General features: G+C 36.8%; 1 protein-coding gene across 1 annotated transcript in view; it reads left to right on the top strand.

Annotated features, from left to right (window-relative positions):
- Positions 1 to 21,573, top strand: part of TIAM1 (TIAM Rac1 associated GEF 1) — a 154,077-nt gene that overhangs the window by 123,530 nt on the left and 8,974 nt on the right. The window contains exons 18-23 of the mRNA XM_036745622.1: positions 3,249 to 3,357; positions 7,936 to 8,115; positions 8,247 to 8,365; positions 13,212 to 13,320; positions 14,725 to 14,783; positions 16,213 to 16,315. Coding sequence (XP_036601517.1) covers positions 3,249 to 3,357; positions 7,936 to 8,115; positions 8,247 to 8,365; positions 13,212 to 13,320; positions 14,725 to 14,783; positions 16,213 to 16,315 — 679 coding nt within the window. The remainder of the gene's footprint in view (positions 1 to 3,248; positions 3,358 to 7,935; positions 8,116 to 8,246; positions 8,366 to 13,211; positions 13,321 to 14,724; positions 14,784 to 16,212; positions 16,316 to 21,573) is intronic.

Below are 21,573 nucleotides of genomic sequence, written 5' to 3'. Positions count from 1 at the left end.
ATCTCATCACATACCATGACTTCAGTAATCTGCCCCATTAGTCACATACTCCTGTACATTTCTTTCCTTATACCGTGGAAAACCCACCAACAACATATTTTAGTAAGAATAACAGAGATATAGGAGGTTTTGTTTTGTGCTTTGCATTATATTCATCTGTAGACTCACTAGGAAGGAAGCCTAAATGGAACACTAGAAGAGTATTATGTCTTGTTTGTCTTACTAAGGTGAGAACATTATACTTCATATGAAATGGGTTGAAGAAATCCTTGACTTCTAGTTTAAAAGATTCATCAATCTTAATCTTTTGTGTGAGAAAATTTATCAATGGCATACTGAAGTAAATCTACTTTGACAAGCAGCAACAAATTTAATTTTCCTAATTCAGCAAAAACCTTTCTAAATTAATCTTCAATACTACACTCTAGGAATGTATCTTAATATACAGTGTCATGAGACCACCTGTTATCTGTTCTGTTCCTTTTGAAACAGGTATGCCTTTTCAGTTGTGAGTCCCAATTCACCAAATCTCTGTGATACCTAATACACTTATCTCTGGTTTACCCTGTTTATTATTTTTACTTTTGTTTATAGATTTCTAAGGTTATAGGTTTTATTTATGGCTTTCTTCCTGTATATTTTCTCTTAGGAGTTTTTGATCCTCTCCTATATTGTTCTTCCCATGTTATACTTAAACCAATCAACAGTTTGTTTAAAAGTGCTTATCATATGCTAGGCACTCTTTTAAATTCTGGGGATACAAAAATTAAAACAGTCCTTGCCCCACAAGGACCCTACCTTCTAATGGGGGGGGGAGATAACATATGTTTCTATATGTGTACATGTGTGCATATGTATCCAAGTGCACTTTGCCTCACATTTATACAAAAAAGTTTCTTTCCACCCTGTCTTCCTTTCTCTCTTTAGCATCTTCTGGATCATATTCATAAGACTCAAGGCTAATGTGTTTTTATCTGCTTTTCTATAGTAAACTTCATCCCTGCCCAAGAGCCCACATTTCCTCTATTTTAAACTGTCATCCATTCATTCAAACCCAATTCTCAGATACTATCTTTTTAGAGTTCATGACTCACTTTCTATACTTGCCTTTCTTTTCTGAAACTTATAGCTTAAATCATCAATAGTAATGAAAAATCACCTGTCCCTCAGTTTCTCACTTTTTTTTTTAATTAGGACTGTCTGATCTTTAGCAGTGCGTTCTAGGTTCTTTCAGGTGGTGTGATTTGGCTTCATAGAAAGCAAATGTAGATGGTCATAATCAGCTTTGAGAAGTCTCTAGATTCTTCATCTATATCTATCCATCTATCTATATGTATTATTTCCTTAAAACATAAAACTTCCTCTGTTATGTATGCCAGGTTCATATATAATTACTTTTGTAATCTTTTGCATGGAGTCACCAACCAGAAGTACTTGGTTCTTCCTGGTTTAATGTTAATATTCAGAGCATTGTTAAACAGAGCTATCTGTGGTGTTTTATCTTTCAAGGAACCTTATACAATTTGGATGTCATACATGAGAGACACGAAAGCTTTGAAGTTATTTTGCCCTACTGAATCAAATGCTTGTGTGTCTATAAAGATGTGGTCTACTATAGAATTTTGTTCATGAAAGCCTTTTGGTTCTCTTCTGTTACCTTCATCAAGGGAGGTCCTTAATATATGTATGTATATATAGATTATTCTCATAAAAATTTGTAAAAGTAGGAAAGTTAGATGTGTGGGTCAGCAGTTACTGATATTTTCTGATTTGCCTTGAATAGTAATAATAAGGCCCAAGGTTTTTTTTTTCCCCAGGCTTTGTATTCTCTCACACATTCTTAAAAATTGATGGCAGCATCCTCCAAAATTTTTGCCTTTAGCAAGACCTTCTTTGTGTATACTTTAGCTAGGATGCCTGCTCTTCCCATCTCTTTGTTTAGACTCATTTCTACTTCCTTGTGTAGCATATCTGGGAGTCCATAGCTACCATCTCTAGCATCGCTAGAGTCCAAATTTGGTGGCTCCATAGTCATTAATGGAGAAAAGGGCTTTTAATAAGGAAATCCTTACAAAGCTTTTCTGTTTTTCATCTATTTGTTGTTCCTCTTCCAGTCTGATTCTTTAACGTCCTCAGAATAATTGGATTAGTTCAGTCTCTTACCAAGTTTTATGTAAACTTTTTCTTTTTCCATTTATGGCTTTTCACTCTTCTTTTACTTCTTATTAGTTCATACCATCCTCTTCTGTAGGCTTACAAACAAGGTTACTGTGCTTAAATTCTATTTCCTTTGGCTTCCATGCTATTCCTTTTGGGAAGAACAAGTGTTTAGTGAGTTAGATGATTTCTAAGTTCTTTTGGCCTCTTTCTTTTGGCAATTGATTTATATCGCTTAAACATCTGGACGTCATTGACAAAGAGAAGGTCTAAAACAAATGTAGCATTTTGAGCAATATCCAGTCTAGTAGAATTCCTCATAATATTACCTAATATTCTTTAGCCCTATTTATCATTTAAAACCTTTGTTTTCAATTCCAATCTAAAGTCTATGAAGTACATTTCAATAGTAGGAAGAAAAAAAAGGAAAAAAAATTTCTTATCAGTGAAAGACCTGCAGGGTTCTTCCACAACTCTCCCTCCCCCCAAATATATATGCACCAATAACAGGCTGATTTTGACCTCTTGAAGGATAGAAGAGGCAAAGATAAGAGAGGGTGATTAAAGAGCCCTCCTTCGAGATTGTGTGTTTTTCCTTTTATTGAGTAGTATCATTTTGTTTTCTTTCCCTATTACTGGAGTGATAAGGAGAAAATAAATTTCAAGTTTCTTAATTCTCTCTTGAGTAGTTCCTGATCTCATATAGCTACTAACTATCTCTTCGTTGACTTTCCCTGTCTCTCATATTTAGCAATTTCTAGCATTGCAGCCAGGAAATAACTACTTAAGATAAAATTCTCCTCCATCATCTAATCAAGATCTGTCCATGAAAAATATAAGTATGAGAAAATAATTATAACTACTACAGATATTTAGAGCAGGCAATAGAATTTTTACCATATAAACACATATATGAACATGCTTTACACATCAATTCGAGGCAAATCATTGAGTAAAACATATCAACTAAGATTGGGAATTCTGTTTTACCGGTGACAGTAGTTCAAAGATAGGGGACTCAGAGTTTAACAGTTGGATTGGTGAGATTGCTAAAAGTGGGCAAAATTAACCTTTTTTTTTTCCCAATCTAGAAAGTGCTCTTCTCCCTGGGGGGATCCTTTCTGTATTATGCTGACCGTTTTAAGCTATACAGTGCCTTCTGTGCCAGCCACACAAAAGTTCCTAAAGTCTTGGTAAAAGGTAAGATCTGCAGGGATTTCAGTAATATTTCATCTTGCTACACAGTGATAATAACTTATACTAAAGGGACACAATTTATTGTAGTCGGTGAGCTGTTGATGGTGATGGTAAGGGGAGTCCTAATGGTTGTTACAGCAAAGAGGAAAATCTTTAACTGCCCATAATTCTGCTTAATGAGGAGCAAAGTGGTTGAATATCTTAATATACTCACTAATATGCGGTTGCTTATGATTTCTCTTCAGAATAGTAGAGATGCTTTTGTGTTCAGATTGATATAGAATTTGAAAATTCAGAAGCATTTTTGTTCTGTTTCTGTTACTGATTTGCTGTATGATTTTCATCATGTTCATAAACACCCCGAGAATCAGATATCTATCTCAAGTGTTGTTATTGTCAATGTGTTTGCTGCCACCACTAGTTCTACAAGATTTATTGCAATTATTGATGTGGATTTCTTGAATTATGTCTGTGTAGAACAAAAGTGGTGATTATGTGTTTGCAAGTATGTGTTTGGAGTATCCTAAGAATCTGGAGAATTTTAATTTCTATGGAAATATCTACAGAAATAAATACAAATAATGGTTATTTTTGCTACTGAATAAGAATTAAAGGAAAATTTCATAGATAAGCAGTACACTTCCAGGAATCTTTGGAAAAACCACAAATTACTAAATATTATTTTCTTTTTAATTAACTGATTAACAAAAAAAGATGTGCCAAACAAACCCCTGTATAGATAAACAGGTGATGGCTAGTGTTTGGTAATGTTCATGTTTGCTGCTCAGGAGAGCTACCTTGCTCTGATTCCAGATTAATATTAATAGGTTACTGAAAATAGTGTTCAAATAAAAGTGTCTGCCTAGAAAAAGATTTTTAAGCCTCAGCCAATGGCTTACTTATGCAAACCAATATTTGAAGCATATAACATTACAGTGAAGTAGAGTTTGGACAGAGTTTTAACATTTTTTTGTAATGAGATTTGACCTATGCCTGGGATGTTTGTTCTTGTGCTATATTTATGTTATATTGTGTTATACTGTGTGTATTATACTATTTATCCATTCTTATCTCTATTATTTATTAAATCCTCATTGTTCTTCCCCCGATTGATTGAGTTTTAAGTCATAGAAACTTTCCAAACCATCTATTAAGTTGTAGAGGGATTCTGAGCTTTGTCAATACAAAGAGCACCTCCACCAATGAAGTCACACAGCCTTTAAAGGGTGAAGGGAAGTGGCAGGTTGTTGAATTAGCCTTTTAGTTCCTTATCCACAGTAGTTCTAGACATTTTTAAGGTCTTTGGAACATATCATGGTATTTTAGAAAACATAATTATATTACCTCTGTCTCAACAGTTTAAAAATTAAATGACAGCAATAATTGTTAATGATAATAATAGCTAGTGTTTATATAGCACTTACTACATATCAGGCACAGTGCTAAGTGCTTAGTGATTTTTTTTTCATTTTATTTTCCTTTATTTCACAATGACCCTGGGAGGTAAATGCTATTATCCCCATTTTACAGAAGGGAAATCGAGATAAAGAGAGGTTAGGTGACTTGCCCAGAGTCACACAGCTAGTAAGTATCTGAGACCAGATTTGAGCTCAGGTCTTCCTGACTTCAGGTTTCACACCTAACTATTCTGTATTAAGTACTGCTAATACTAGGTATTACTAGTATTGGGGGTGTTGAAAGGGGAGATACCTCAATTCTTCCATAGGAGTCAGTCCCATGAAAATCCATCTTTTATTTATAAACAAAGTGAGATGAAAAGATATACAAACCACTTGGAGACATTTCTGTATTAATAAAAGCCCACATTTGGTATAAACACAGAAAAGCACATAGATCTGATGTGGCACCCCCAGGAGGTGCTTTAAGTGGCATGTCATTTTTTGCTATCCTATAAACAGTGGTCGATTTGGTGCCCATGGACCATGTATCTGGATCTTAGGAACATTCTAGGACCATTCTAGAGACATTTAGCAGAAGAGCAAAGTTTATATCTTTCACAAAGATCTCTCTTGGCCTGGCCTAGGTAACTTATTCTGGAGTTGCATTCCAGGACAACCTTTTCTGTCACATTATTAAAGATTCTGGTCTTTTTTGGTGGGGCAGCTTTTGCAATTTGTAAATGACTTAATTGTAAAGAATTAAAGCTACTCCAAAGTTACTGTAGGCATCAGGCCTCCTGACTCTCTTTGGACCGTGCTACTAGAACTTTGGGCTCCAAAATGAGAGCCAAAGCCTGACTCTCTAGGGTATATGTGATCAACCACTAAGAGGATGGGAAAATGAGTTGCATCCTTCCCTGTTCCTAATCACCACTTATGGAGCTTGTCTTAAACGTAACCATGCTTACATTGATCCTCCAAAAATCCCCCAGTCCTCTCACTCAGTATTGTAAACTCCTCAACCTCTCTCTTTCTACATAGGCTATAGACTCCCTGGGACAGTTATTACCTGAACACTATCCAGGTACCCACAGCTAATGGCTGCACAGGTACCATTGGGAAAATTCTCACTTCTCTAACATACATGCATCCTCCAAGAGTAGTTAGGTTCTGTGCTCCAGGGCATTGACCAGTGAAATGAATAAAAGTTTAGCCACTCACTTTTTTGTTTTGAGTTGCATTGGAAGAATAGATATGGATGCCTTGTGACCTCACAGATATCATTATCTTATCTTTCTGCTACAAACCTACCCTCCTGCCAATGGTTCGATGTTCTAATGAGCACCACATTGTCCTTCCAGTTACTCAGTTTTACCACCTTGGTGTTATCTTCAGCTCCTTACTTAGTCATCCCACATATCCTAGAAGCTATCAAATCTTGTTGTTTCTCTCTCTCCACCATTTCTTTCATATATCCAATTCTTACTTACTTCTTATAACCATTCATACTGCCAGCACCTTATTACCTCTTGCCTATTACAATAGTCTCCTAATCGGTTTCCTACCCTCAAATATCTCTCCCCTCCAATCCATCCTCCACACAGAAGTCAAAGTGATTTTCTCAAAGTATTGATTTGATCATGTCATTCAGTAAATTCCAGTGGTTCTCTGTTGACTCTAGGACAGGGGTGGGGAACCTGTGGCCTGGAGGCCACATGTGGCCCTCTAGATCCTCAAGTGCAGCCCTTTGAATTTTTGATTTTGACTGATTTAAAGGGCTGCATTTGAGGTCCTAGAGGGCCACATGTGGCCTCGAGGCTGCAGGTTCCCCACCCCTGCTCTAGGATCAAATATTATTTCAATTTCATTTCATTTTCTGAAATTTTTAATTTTTGTTTAAGCTTTGTAATAAATGCATAATTAATCTAGTAGTACATACTGTAAATAAGTAAACATGTACATGTGATGCCTGATCAAATTTTTTTTTTTTACTGATAGAGGATGTGCAATCCAAAACACTATTCTAGAGGATTATAAAATTTCATTCTTCAATAAGTCTTAGCACTAATGTCGTTTCTATCTTGGATCATTCTCCTAAACAATAAGGATAGAAAGAAATTATTGTCAGAAACTGAGCCTTGTTTGGACTAAATTAATTTTTTTCTTTTCTTCTTAACTAGAGGACTTATAATTTGAATAGTCTTCATTTCTATTTCTCTCACTCCACAACCCCTCTCCATTCTTGGTATTGGAAGGATCACTTTGTCTAGGTTGCTATCCTACAGTGCTTGACTTATAGTGTATAAAAACTCATGCTTTTCCCCTGGATTCTTTTTAAGTCACCAGTAACATCCTATAAAGAATTAGGTCATTAGTGATAGTTTATGTTTCTAGGTTGCTTTAAGGCTTATAAAATACATGCATTGTTTCATTTATTGTCACAACAACCTAGTTAAGGTGTGTCATCCTTATATCCTTACATCCTTATATCATAGAAGATGAAGTTAATGCTCCATGAGGTTAAATGACTTGCTCAAAGTCATCTGGCAAGTAAATGGTACAGTTGGGATTCAGCTACCAATCTAATATTATTTCCATTGTAACATACTACTTTTTTGGTGAGAATGCTTTGCCAGTCACATTAGATCAGACTTAGGTTCTTTCTGTGAGAGAACTCCTCCTTCCCTGAATGTTTTATTGACAGTAGCAGCTCATAATGAAAGGAGTCCACAGCTCAACAAGGAAGCAAGGGTAATGATATTTGCAGATGATCTAAAAGCCCCAAGCTTCCTTCCCCATCTCATGAACACGAGCTAAGAAACAGAAAAAAATGGGTTTATGAGTTCCACCTATTTTTTCCCCTCATCCTTCAGTGGAGGTGCTGCAAACCAAGAAATGTCCAAAAGACAAAAAACCAGGGGAAAGAAAAGAAAACTCATCAACCCCTAAATAACTAAATACTTATATCTAGTTCCTCAGCAGTTATTCTCCAGGTGGTTGAACATGAAACATTTATTTGATCCACAGGGAAATCCTGTTTTGGATCTTTTTTTTCCTCTCCTATATATACATTCTCTTCTTTCCATCCCTAAAAAGGAAATCTTAGGCTAAAGATGAGTAAAATTGTGAAAGAGGAATAATTTGAGCTTTTCACTGATGATTTATATTTAAATTTTTCTAGCCAGGACAGACACAGCTTTCAAGGCATTTTTAGATGCTCAGAATCCTGAACAGCAACATTCATCTACTCTGGAGTCTTACCTCATCAAGCCAATCCAAAGGATTCTCAAGTACCCTCTTCTCTTAAAGGAGCTCTTTGCCCTTACAGATGAAGAAAGTGAGGAGCACTCCTACCTAGATGGTAAGCCAGTTTTTGCTAGTGCTTTACCACCCTCATTTTTTTTTGAAAGCCTATTATTCTGCATGTAAAGAATCCCTGAAATTAGAAATTTTTTTCCCTCCTTTTATCCATTCCATGGTTTTTCTCCTCAGTGGCCATCAAAACAATGAATAAGGTTGCAAGCCATATAAATGAAATGCAGAAAATCCATGAAGAATTTGGTGCCGTATTTGACCAGCTAATTGCTGAACAGATGGGAGAGAAAAAAGAAGTAAGGACTTCATTTCTCTCATGGGAGGGGCACGCACGAGAGAGAGAGAGAGAGAGAGAGAGAGAGAGAGTGTGTGTGTGGCCCTTTTTTGTTCTTTGTTATTGAAGATGGGTTTCTGGGAGGAAAAAGGAAAGACAAATTGAGACATTAAGAAAACAAAAGATATCAATAAATATTTTAAAAAGAATTTAGAAATTTTACTGGCAGCTGTGTGGAAGATGGATTGGAGAAGGCAGAAACTTTAGGTAGGGGGAGGGAGAAACCAATTGAAGATTATTTCAGCAGTTCAAGGAGAAGATAGTGAGGGCCTGACTAGGGTGGTAGTGATATGAATGGAGGAAAGTGGACAGATGGGAGAGATACTATGGAGGTAGAATCAGCAAAACTTGGTCACTGATTAGATGGGGTGAGGGAGAGTGAGTAGTTGAAGATGACACCAAAGTTACAAATCTAGGTGTCAGCAGGAGGTGGTACCATCTACAAAAATAGGAAAGTTATAAAGAGGGGGTAGGTTTGAGGAGAAAAATAATGAATTCTGACTGTAATAGGGAGAAAAATGACCATCTAGTAGAGTTTGTAGCAACTAAAGAAATGAATGCTAGATGTGGTCATACTGGCACCTTGGATAAAATTCAGAGGAAAAAATGTAAGATCATAGATTTAAAGTTGCAAGGGACATTAGAGGCCATACAGTCCAACCCCCTCATTTTACAGATGAGGAAACTGAGGCCCAAGGAGGTTAAGTGAATTTCCCAAGATCTACTTACAGAAAGCAGAATTCAAAACAGGTCCTCTGGCTCCAAATCTATTTCTTCTTCTACTCCACCACATGGCTTCAAATAGGTGTGATCTTAGAGAGAGACTGTAAAAGGGACTGTACTCAGGAGAAGAACAACAGAGGCATTTAAAGAAACTCTATCCATAGTGCGTTCTGAAGAACTTAGATTTTTAAATAGCCTCTCCAAAAAAGTTAGAGAGTGACAAACTAATCCAGCATATTAGAGTGAAAGAACACCAAAGAGAAAAGAAATAGCTAAAACTTAAAGAAAATAAGAACCAACCAAAATAAAAAGTGAACCAAGCAGAATGGTGATACACATTTCAGATCATGTAGAACAACTGAATCAGCTAAAGTACCAGAAGTCATGGTAGCGTGAGGAAATGTAAGTTTTTCCCAGAATAATAATTATTACATTTAAAATTGTTAAACAGAAATTGGCAGTTTTGAGGAAATCACAAGATCAAGCGCAAAAGAGCTTGAAGATAGTAGATCCTGTAAAAAATTAAGCAAAAATTGAAAGATGACTCTAAAAACAACCAATACGGAAAAATACAATAGAAAAACCTTAAGATAATCAAAAAGCATTTTTATTATAGCAGAAAACTGAATTGTACGTACTTAACTCAGCAGCTGGAAATGCAGACGAGAAACATCACTGAATTATCTAAATTATTGGAAAATATGAAGACCCAACTGACAACCCTGGGTGATAGATTACAATGCAGCTGTCTCAGGATTACTGGCTTCCCAGAGAATTTAGAAAAACAAAGTAATATGGACATCGTATTTCAGGAAATCATAAAATAAAATTTCCCAGAACTGGAGAAGTCAATAAGCAAATTATATATTTAAAGAATCTATGGGTCACCAACTAGGAAGAAATCAAGACTTAGCTGACTACATCATGTGACATTAAATGCCAGTGCTACAACAATGGAAAAAGATACAAATTGTCAAAAGAAATTGAGAAATTGAGTACCATGTAATAACACTTAGGTTCATCATGGACTATTGAAGAAAAGGGAAAGATCAAGGAAATTAAAATTCTACATTAATGAAGTTAAGAAGAATGGGTCATGACCCCAGAATTTATCCAACAAAACTAAAGGAGAGATTAATTTTATTATTTGAGAAGCAAACAGACTTTAATAAGTTTACAAAGAAATGGATGGACTATATTTAAGAAAGTCTTAAAACAACAAAAGAATGGTTCAGCTAACTTTAAAGTTTCCATTTGGCCCTACACACAGCATAGACAATCCTGAAAGAGCTTGCACAGATGCTGACTCTTAGAAGTGCATGTTACTACCCCTTCCCAAGCCCCATAGTTTGCCCTCTGTAGCCTTCCTTGAATGATCTAGATGGGCCAAGGGACTTTAGAAGAAGTGTTAGGTTTGGGCGAGGCTGAAGGATCCTGGTGGTAAATTTCTCTGTTCAAGTTTACTAGCAACCCCATAGTCTGGCTATCAATAGTTTTCCTATCAACTCCCTGTTTAAGGAGCCACACCCAAAGCTCCTTGCAGAAAAGGGTGTCATTGCCATCTATTCACCTAGTTGGGTAGAAGGACATGGGGGGAGCAATGCATCAATCTAATCTAACAAACCCATTTCCTTTAGGAATGACACATCTCACCTTGCAGATATACCTCAGAGAGCAAACTGTGGTGAAAATTTATCCTTTATAGAGCTAGGTACAAATGGCTCCTTAGAGCAGTCCCTTTCTGGAGTCTTTAATTGAGTAAGTCAACTGTAACATTTAATCCTGAAATAGCTCCCTAAGCCTGTGGAACTTACTGGATCCATCAAACAGTGGGGACCACTAAGCTAGGGAACCTAAGGATCCCTGCAGGCATATTCATGTTATCTTTGTTTATTGTATTTTAATTTTTTTAGTTAAATATTTCCCAGTTATATTTTAAGCTAGTTGAGGGTAGACTCAGGAATGCTGTAGATCTCATGCAGGCTGCAGGCCACATGTTTGACACTGTGCATTAGACCATGCCTTCAGAACCTGTTGTTTTAGTGATTCATCTAGTGTTTCCTACAATCTGCCCAATTCCTTGATGGTGAAGGCCCACCCAACCATGCTCCCTCTGGGGAAGAAATCATCCTCTTTGCAGGAATGGTAAAAAGGCTAGTACCTTTTTTTTTTTTAACCACTTGGGAAATGTGAGAATCTTCGAGTCTTCCTCACTTCTCTTACTCTGCTGTCTTATGGTGCTATCTCCAGCGGAACTTCTGGGTAGAACACATGGTGGGTACCTGTCTGCAGCCTGTTCAATCCCCACTCCCATTGAGAGAGACACCTTGACTGGTGCTTCTACCAGCTCCATTAGCTCCGGCTCAGCTTTCATTGCACATACCCTTAAAGCTGAGATCTCTATCTCTAGTTTCTAACTGTGCCGAGCCAGTTTACTTGATTATGATGGCAAGATGGTCAACAACAGCCAGGACTTCATGCTGTCTGCATTCTCCTACAGTCTCTTCCAGTACCCACCGAGCCTCAATTGTGTCCCATTCAGAGATCCTATACGTGTCTGCAGGGGCTCTTGCTACCAGATACTACTGGATAGTGCCTCCCCACCCTCCGTATTTATAATACCCTTCCCCCAACTCAGTCAAACTGTGAGCTACACAACCATCTGATCTCACCCCAGCTGCATGCTATCCCAAATGTTAAGAGGCAGGCCTGACACAGGTACCTTGTTTCTTCAGATTTGATTTTGAGATGAAATAAGGTAGTTAAGAAAGGAGATTTACTTAGCTCTAACATAGCAAGGAAATACAACCAGGACACAGTGGCATTTATCTCCATGTGGAAATGAATATGTTTAGCTGGGGTGGTCATTTGTGTGATCTTCAGATATCCAAGTCAGAGTCTTTTTTATGCCCTTAGGTGACCAAGAAGCAAGGGAAGTAAGGGCCAATCACATCCTGGGACAATTTATTGCCTTTTAGGGAAAACTAGTCTCTCCTTAGAGGGAAAAGGGGAGGAGAAAACTGTGGTACTAGCACAAACACAAGGTAAAGCCAAAAGCATCATTCCTAGTAGTATTTGTATGTATGCACTAGAAATGCTGCATGCTAACTCCACTGAAATTTTTGCTAAAACCACAGGGTTCCTAGCATATTTGATTGGGTGTAGTTAAAATGATCAAACTGTTTGTCTCTGAGGGAGGTATTACGTGGTTCTAGATTTTTAAATTCTTGACAAAGCCAACATCTAAAAGAGTTTTCTTTGAAAATCTCTACTTTGGGGCAGCTAGGTGGTGCAGTGAGTGGAGCACCAGCCCTGGAGTCAGGAGGACCTGAGTTCAAATGTGGCCTCAGATACTTGACACTCTTACTAGCTGTGTGACCTTGGGCAAGTCACTTAACCCCAATTGTCTTGCCTTCCCCCCTCAAAAAAAAAAACAACAAACCAGAAAACCTCTACTTTGCTCAGAGTGAATTATGGCTGGGAAACCATATACTGGGAAGTATTTTTCAACACGAGTGACTAGAATAGCTTTCTGTGGGTATCAAGTGAAATGGTCAATCACCACCAGGACATGTCTCATGTTTTTAGGGATAATATTAGCATTAAAGTATCAAGGGGAAAGGGAAAAGAATTGATTCCCTGCCTTTTCCAAAGACACTGGCTCAAATATTAACAGAAATATTTTCTAATGACATTGGAATGGATAAATTGTGATATATTGCTAGGGCCCATCTCTACTTAGGAAATAAATATCTTCATAGGTATTATGGACTGGGGATTTTTCTGCATCTTCATGTACTTTGTGTGTGTGTGTATCTGTTTACATATATATATATATATGTGTATATATATACACATATATATATATGGTACCTGTGATGGTGAAGGCTTGTGTGTGTGTGTGTGTGTGTGTGTGTGTGTAAGAAGAGTCCAGATTCACACCCTTTGGGGGTTTCAATTCTCACCTTCATAGAAGAGAAAAAAGAATCAAGGTGGAGTAAAACCCCAAATTGCTTCCTGAATTTCAAAATGCAGTCTTGCAAATATGAATAATTAACACTACTCATGGTAAATTGGATCTTCAGGTTGCCGATCTGTCCATGGGAGATTTACTCTTGCATACTACCGTAATCTGGCTGAACCCTCCAGCCTCACTTGGAAAGTGGAAAAAAGAGCCAGAATTGGCAGCTTTTGGTAAGTATAAGTAGCAGTATTGAAGGAGAAACATCCATACATTTTTCTAGGGAAGAGAACTTGATTCACAAGTTAATATTTGTTGAAATTAAGTTAATTATCTGAGTTAGTCTTTCTACTGTTTCAGTGAAGCTTTCCCAAATACAAAATTAAGCTTCCCAATTAATTGTGTATAGCATGGCAAACTAATTAGAAATATATTTTACTTAGACCTGGAAAGATCTTAGCAATATCTCCTGTGGGGCTTAGAACCCTAGACTGGCAGGGATAACTTAAGAGTCCTTGTTACTGAAAACCAGTGTACTCAAAGAGTCAAAGTGGGTAAGGGGGGAGTGAATCTTTGGGTGAAGGCAGTCACACTGTGTCCCCATGTGTTTCCTGCCCTTGAGGGCTTATAATCAATACAATAAATAATAATAAAAAAAATACATAAAATAAAGAAAATTTTTAAAAATGTATTTTTATAAACTTACAAGAAAATTATTTGTTATGAGGAGTAAGGGTGGAATGTGTTAGGAAATGTAGGTCATGTAAAAATTATTTAAGATTAAAATTTATTGCAAAAGATAGAAAGTGATGTTTAGATTTTAGAGCATGAACCAATGACCTACCTATATGCCAATTCTTGACTTACTGTGGTATAGGTTGAAAAACACTAAGAACTATTGTAGGTAAATAAGTGTTTGGTTCATTTGCACTGGACTTAGAATTAGAAGATCTGGGTTCAAGTCTTGGCTCATTCTATTCCTTATGACTTTAGAACAAATCATTTCACCATTCTCTTGGGCTTCAGTTTCCTTATCTGTAAAAATGAGGAAGATAAAAACACAGCAGACCAAAAAAATTATAAACACAGTAATAATCACCATATTATGTGGGTAGATAACTTCAAGTGTCATGAAAACTTGGGTCAAAAACAGTGGATGGTGTTGTTTAAAGCAAACACTCTTTTTAAACAACTTAACTGTTTTCTGATATTGAAGGATTTAATTTTGAGCTTTTAAAAGATGGATTAAAAGACAATTTATCAATCTGAAAAATGTTTTTAAATAAAGTTGAGAAGATTGTACTTACTGATCTCTAAGGTTAACTCTAATATTCAGTTATTCTAGGTATACCTGCTTCATTCATACTTCCTAAATTACATATGTGGCAGGTGAAGTTATAAACATGAAATAAGAGTACAGTGTCATAATTTAGGTAAACGTATTTCTAGAGAGAGTTGTTTTCCACCCAACTGATCCAAGGCTTTCTATACTTAGTGTAATCCTAGGAAAGTTTTATCTCAAAAAGGTGTTTATTCCTGGACATAGTAGATGAATGGAAAGTGGCAATAAGTTACTGAAAGGGAAAAACGCTATAGATAAATAAACAAATAAACAACTGATATTATTTTTTTTCCAGTGTTCAAAATGGCTGTGGTCCTTGTGTATAAAGATGGTTCCAAACAAAAGAAGAAACTTGTAAGATTTCCTTTTGTGGGTTTCTTTCTATGTGCTCTTTAGGCATGCTTGTTTTAGAGTATTATGACTTTATATCAGAGAAAAGGCCCAAGGTATTTGTTGGTAATAGCTTTTGTTTTTTGAGGTTTACCACTTTCAAGCAGACTTCCTCTTAAGACATAAAAAGAAATAGCTATTGTGAGCCAATGAACTCAAGGTCATTGATAAGATCTCTTTAAGTCCCCCTTCTCTCTTTTTTTCTCGACCTCCTACCTTCCTCTTCCTTAAAAAAAAAATTGCTTATCTTTTTTCTGTTTACCTGCCAGTAACACTTATTATGTACTCCCATCAACCAGTCCCTACTTCCACATCTGGGTTATTGTGTTGGTTCTCAGTGTCACATTTTAGGAAGGAGAGACATTGATCAACTGAAGAGGGTTCAGAAGAGGGTATCAGGATGGTTAAAGACCTTGAGGGACTAGAGGTATTTTGTCAAGAAAAAAATTACAGGGCAACACAGTAGAAGTCTGCAAGCATTTCAAGGGAAATAACTTGGTATTATAAATACATATTATAAATAAAATAAATATAAATATAAGAACCTGGGAAAATAACAAGGGAAACTTGGGAAAGAGATTAGGCATGTTTTACTTGACCACAGAGGGCAAAACTAGAATTATAAAGAGGCAAATTTAAGCTTGATGTAAAGAAAAACTTGCTAATGAGTAGAGCTATCCAGAAGTACAGTGGACTGCTTGGCTTCTTCCTCCCTGGAGTTCTTCAAGGCAAGGCTGGATGATCATGTATCAAGTGAAGTAGAGAAGACTCTTGTTTGTCTATATTTTAGAACTAATATCTTCTGATGGCCCATCTAGCTATGACGTTCTGTGATTCTCTGTGAAGCCCTGTTTATATGTGTGTGTGCGCGTGTGTGTGTGCGTGTGTGTGTGTGTATGTATGTATACTCCTTTTTCCCATTATTATTGTGTTTGAAGTTTTAAATTTTTTTAAGACTATATGTATATGGGTTGCTAATTAGAGCAGTGGCATCCTGGTATATGATATAGTTATATAGTGTGGAGTCCGGAGACATATGAAGGTAGAAGTCCCATGCATTTATCTTGCAGCTCCAACTCTCACTAGCTACAAGTCAGCTTCTTGAAGACTCAGCTCCCTCACCGGTAAACTAGGGTTCTTGTCCTCTCCCTGTTGGGGGGTTGTTGTAACAAAAGTGCTTTGTAAACTTTAATGTCCCATAGCTTTGTGAATTGTTATAGTAATTGGTGTACAAATAGTAATTGTAGTTTCTATTTGTATAAAACTTTAAGGTTTACAAAGCACTTTGCTTGTATTTTCTCATTTGACCCTCATAAATACTACAAAATACAACACCCAATTACCAGGTGGAACACGTTATTCTTTACTGAAATAGTTTCCATGCTTCATACAGGTAGGATCTCACAGGCTTTCAATTTATGAGGAGTGGGACCCATTCCGGTTTCGTCACATGATTCCTACTGAAGCTCTTCAGGTTCGAGCTTTGACAAGTGCAGGTAAAGTCATTATAATATATACATTTAGTATTCTTGGTTGGCATCTAGGTGGCACAGTGGATAGAGTACCAGATCTGAAGTCAGGAAGATTCATCTCAGATTTCTCGTCTGTAAAATGAGCTGGAGAAGGAAATGGCAAACCACTCCAGTATCTGCTAAGAAAACCCCAAATGGGTTCATGAAGAGTCAGATAGGACTGAAAAAGAACTAAACAATAATAAAGTATTCTTGGTATAGATTTCTAGCGTGTATGTAAATTATTTTTGTAGTTACTGTAACTTGATCTTTGGCAAGTATTATTTATTCCCCTTTCTCCCTACAGAGGCTGACTCTGTGGACTAAACCTCCAGAGATTACGACTGTCCACTTTGGAGGAGTTAGTAGTTAATGATACCATCCTGGTTTTGCAAAAGAATACAAACTTATCTGACCCTGTAGATCTCACTGATCACAATCCATGTGTCACATCCTATCTAGCCACTCATCAGAAAACCAAGGCCTACTTGGGAATCTGGCAGTCTCTCCTCCCCACACCCACCTCGTCCAAGTACCTGTACACCTCCACCTTCACATGGACACTTTTCATCTCTTATTCTTGCTCTGGAAATAGTAACCAAGTCAATTTTACCTTTGCTACTGGAAAGAACATGACAGTAGATGACCCTAGTGCTCTACCCCCAAAACTCCATTCTTTGGCCACCAATCCCCTAATGTGATATGTCCCCCATTAAAATCTAAGTTCCTCAAAGAGAGAGATAACAGTTTTGTATTTGCATCCCCAGTGCCTACCACATCTCTGGTACATAGTAAGTGTTCATTCATTCATTGTCTCCATCTGGATATTTGATCCATTTTTCTTAATCTGTTATTATATTTGTTGTATTATGTATGGCAAAAGTAGTGTTTAAAATTTCTGGCTTTCTGAATTTAGGTTAAGTAAGTTCTAGTGTGTGATCAATGAATGTTCCAAGTTTGAGTAAAAAGTTAAATGCCACAGATTTCCCGTTGAGTTTCCGCAGTGTAGTAATCAAATTCTGCTGCTGATTTTTCGTTTGTTTGGCTAGTTTGTCTTCAAGATTCTATCCAAGTCTGTGACTTTGGTGTTTATCTTTTTGTTTGGTTTGTTGTATTTCATTAGTGGATGCTAAAGTTTCCCAACTTTTTTGTTTTTCAACTAATTTCATAATTATAATTAATTTGTGGCTAACTTTTACTTTAAAAATTGTCTGCATTCAGAAAGATGCATTTATATTTTAAATTATATTCTTTCATTGTCAGTGATATTTTAAAGGATGATATCATTTATGTTTAGCTCCCTTTTTTCTACTTCAAATTCCGCTTTATCCAGCATCATAACTGCAACTCCTATTTTCTGTTATTAGGTGAAGTGTCAAAACTCACTTAAAAAGGCAAAAAAAAATCATCTATATTTGGTTATGTTTTTTCCAGGCAATGAACTTATGGGTCTCAAGTTTGCATCATCCTCTTTTCCTTTGAGGTTCATTCAATCCATAATTATTATCCAATCAAAATTCTGGGAGCTTTTGTCCACCCACACCCACGACATTCTCCTTTCCTCAATGATTTCAATGCCAGATTCATGGTCTTTCCCTCTTACCCAATCCCTGCCCTTGTAGGCATACAAATTGATCAACATTGATCATTGAATCGATATTCAAATGTACAGTGACATTCCCTCAAATACACTAACTTATCAGTTTCTCATGTTTCCCATGACTTACTCCTCCACACCAACTCAGCTACACATACAAATAGCCATGCCCTTAATCTTGCCGCAAACCACAAGTGATTTACTTCCATGTTCATGAACTCTGGCATTGCTTGATTTCATAAATTTTTTGTTCCATCTTTTGCTCTGCCTTGCAATACCTAACTTTATTTTTTGTCCTCACAGTGATCCAATCTCTCTACTCCCTGATTCTTTCCCAGCCTATCACCTTTGCACTGTCTACACTCTTAACTCCCATCTTGACCCTTTGGAGAACTGAGTAATGTCCTCTTCTCTCTTGTCCTTAACCTCCTTATCCTCTTGCTGGTCTCGCCCTGCCAAGCTTCAGCCTCGGATTACTCCCACTGTCCCCTTTCTTCACTCCTATTTACAGGATGCTGAATGAAGTTTAAAAAAAATCTTGAAGCCCTTCTGATTTGGGACCACTGCAAATATGTGTTACATAATCTTAACTGGGGCCCCTGAGGTGATCCTCTTACATCTCCCTAATCCATTCACTAACCCACTCACCACAGCAGTTTTTCTAAACCTTTTTCAACCCTCTGCAAACCTTCCATAACTTCACTCTGTCCCTACCCTCTCAGATGAGAACTTTGTCTCATATTTCCCTGAACATATTGAAGCCATTGGCCAAGAACTCCCACTTTCTCATGTATCATTTAGACGCATTTTGCAACTATCTCCTCCACCCCCATCTCCCATGAAGAGGTGACCTTTTTCCTTTCCAAAATACAAAAATCTGTGCTGTCTTTTCCCTTACTCCCTGCTGATCCTCCCTACTTTTATCACTTATTTTCAATTTCTCCCTCTCTGCTGGTTCATCCCCTACTACTACCTATGAACAAACTACCCATCTTTCCCCCATCCTCACAAAAACCCTGATTTAATCCTTCTGCCTCCACTATCAATCTGTATGTCTTCTGCCTTTGTCAGCTCCTTGTTTGCCCTGTCAAACTTCTTGAAAAGGCCATCTATAATAGGTGCTTCCGCTTTCCTTTCACTCTCTTCTTAATTCCTTACAGTCTGACTTCTGACCTCATAATTCCACTGAAACCGTTCTCTTCGAAATTAACAGTGATCTCTTAATCGCCACATCCAGGTATTTTGCCTGGTGATCTCATCAGCTCTCAGGATTCAATTATCTCTATGCTGATTATTCTCAAATATACTTATCCAGCCCTAATCTTTCCCCAGTGGAGTCACAGAGTCAGATACAACTGAAAGGACTGAACAACAAAACAGTCTGGCATCTCCAAATGCCTGTTGGACATCTTGAATTGGATGTCCCATAGACATCTTACACTCATCATGTACAAAACTGAACTCACCTTTCCTTCTAAAACCTTCTTCCTATACCACCATCCTCCCAGTCACCAAGGCTCAAAATCTGGGTAATATCCTCAACTCATAACTGTTTGTCATGTCCCATATCCAGTCTTTTGCCAAGTCTATTAATTCTACCTTTGCAACATCTCTCTTAGCCCCTTCTCTCTTCTGACACTGGTACCATCTTAGTTCAGTCCTCATCACCTCCCACCTGAACTATTAGGAGCAATAGCCTGTCCATGCCCTGCCCCTCACCCCCCTTGTCTATCTTCCATTTAGCTGTCAAATTGATGATTATCAAATCGGTATCTAAATCCTAAAGCACGGGTCTGACCATCTCACATATGCCTACCTCTTCACTCCCCATTCAATAACGATTACCTTCAGCATCAAATATTAAATCTTCTTTTTGGTATTCCAAGTGCTTCATAAGCTAGTCTTCTTATTCCTTCCTTGCCCCTAAATACCCTGAGATTCAGTAACACTAGCCTCCTCCCTTTTCCTCATACTACACTTCCCACCTCTTTACATTTTCACTAGATATGCTCTGTCCCAGAAGTTCTCTCCCTCATCCCTATTTCCTGGTTTCCCTGACTTCCTTCGAGTCCTTCTTCTACAAGAAGGCTTTCCCAATGCCCCTAAATGCTAATACCTTACTTTTGTAGATTACTTACAATATATCCTGTCTATATCTTGTTTGAACGTGATTATTTTGCACGTTGTCTTCCCCCATTAGACTGTAAGTTCCTTGAGAGCAGATTCTATCTTTTGTTTTTCTTTGTATCCCCAGTGATTAGCACAGTGCCTGACATGGTCCACAAGTAAGTGCTTTTAAGTGCTTATCGACTGACTGATTCACAGCTCCACCAACAACACCTTTCCACAACTCCTCCAGTATTTACTGTTTCCTTCTTTGACCATCTTGCAATCTATGTCATGAAACACATTCTGTTTTTATTTTCATTTCTCTTTATTTGAATTTGCAATTGTGATTTGTAGCTTTCTTTCATAGGGTTGTTAATATTGTGATTCTTCTTTTAAGAGCTATCTGTTCATATCCTTTAATCACTGTCTATTGGGGAATGACTTGGTTATACATATATGTACATATAATTGTTAATTTTTTTTTATCTTGGATGTCAATTCTTATCAAAGAAAATTGATAAAAAGATTTTTTTGCTGTTTGATCACTTCCATTCTTACCTTAGGCACACTGATACATCTTCCACCCGTAGCAGGAACAAAAGTAGAAAGAAAAATCACATTCCAGTTAACTACAAAATGCATAAAATATCTGAGCATCAATCTACAAATATTTGTGTGAATATAAAATATTTGTGTAAATTCATTTGCAGAGTACCCCTTAAAGAAATAAAGAACAACTTAAATAACTCAAGGAATAAATTCACTGCTCATAGTAAGGTGATTCCAATATAATAAAAATGACAATTATTGCTAAATTCTATTTACAGTTTTAATGCTGTGCCACTCAAATTGTCAAAAGGATACTTTATAGTACTTGATAAAATAATAACAAAAGTCATTTGGAAAAATAAAAGATCCAGAATATCAAGAGAAATGATAAAAAGAGGTAGGGATGAAGGTGAAATGGCACTTTTAGACCTCAAACCATAGTATAAAGAAGAGTCATCAAAATCATTTAGTACTGGGTAAAAAAAGAGAGAGGTAGATCAATGGAACAGACCAGATGAGAGAATCAGAAAAAAAAAAACCCTCAATAATCCAGTTTTGATAAATCAGAAAACATTCTTCAGAAAGAACTATTTGATAAAAACTGCAGAGAAAATTAAGGAAAAAACTGTAGAGAATACTGGAAAACAATCTAAGAGAAATAAGGCTTAGACCAATACTTATATTGTACAATACATTATAATTGGAAACACATTAATATTAAAGATTAAACTATAAAAATTTAGAAGAGCTGTTTCTTTTATGATTCTAACTGTGTTGATTTTGTTTATGACAAAGTGTTTCATTATTATATAGTCAAAATTGTCCATTTCATCTCCTGATTCTCTCTAATCCTTGTTTGGTCAAGAACTCTTCCTCTGTCCAACAGATTTTTACATACTTCCAAGAAGAAGCATTTGTCTTTGAGGACTGGGGGATTCAATTGAACCTTAGGAGTTTTGCATGCATTTTTATAATAAAGAATGAAAAC

The sequence above is a fragment of the Trichosurus vulpecula genome, chromosome 2 (genome assembly GCF_011100635.1).
Source record: "Trichosurus vulpecula isolate mTriVul1 chromosome 2, mTriVul1.pri, whole genome shotgun sequence".
In the NCBI taxonomy this organism is placed as follows: Eukaryota; Metazoa; Chordata; class Mammalia; order Diprotodontia; family Phalangeridae; genus Trichosurus; species Trichosurus vulpecula.
This window is presented reverse-complemented; position numbering and strand designations above follow the sequence as displayed.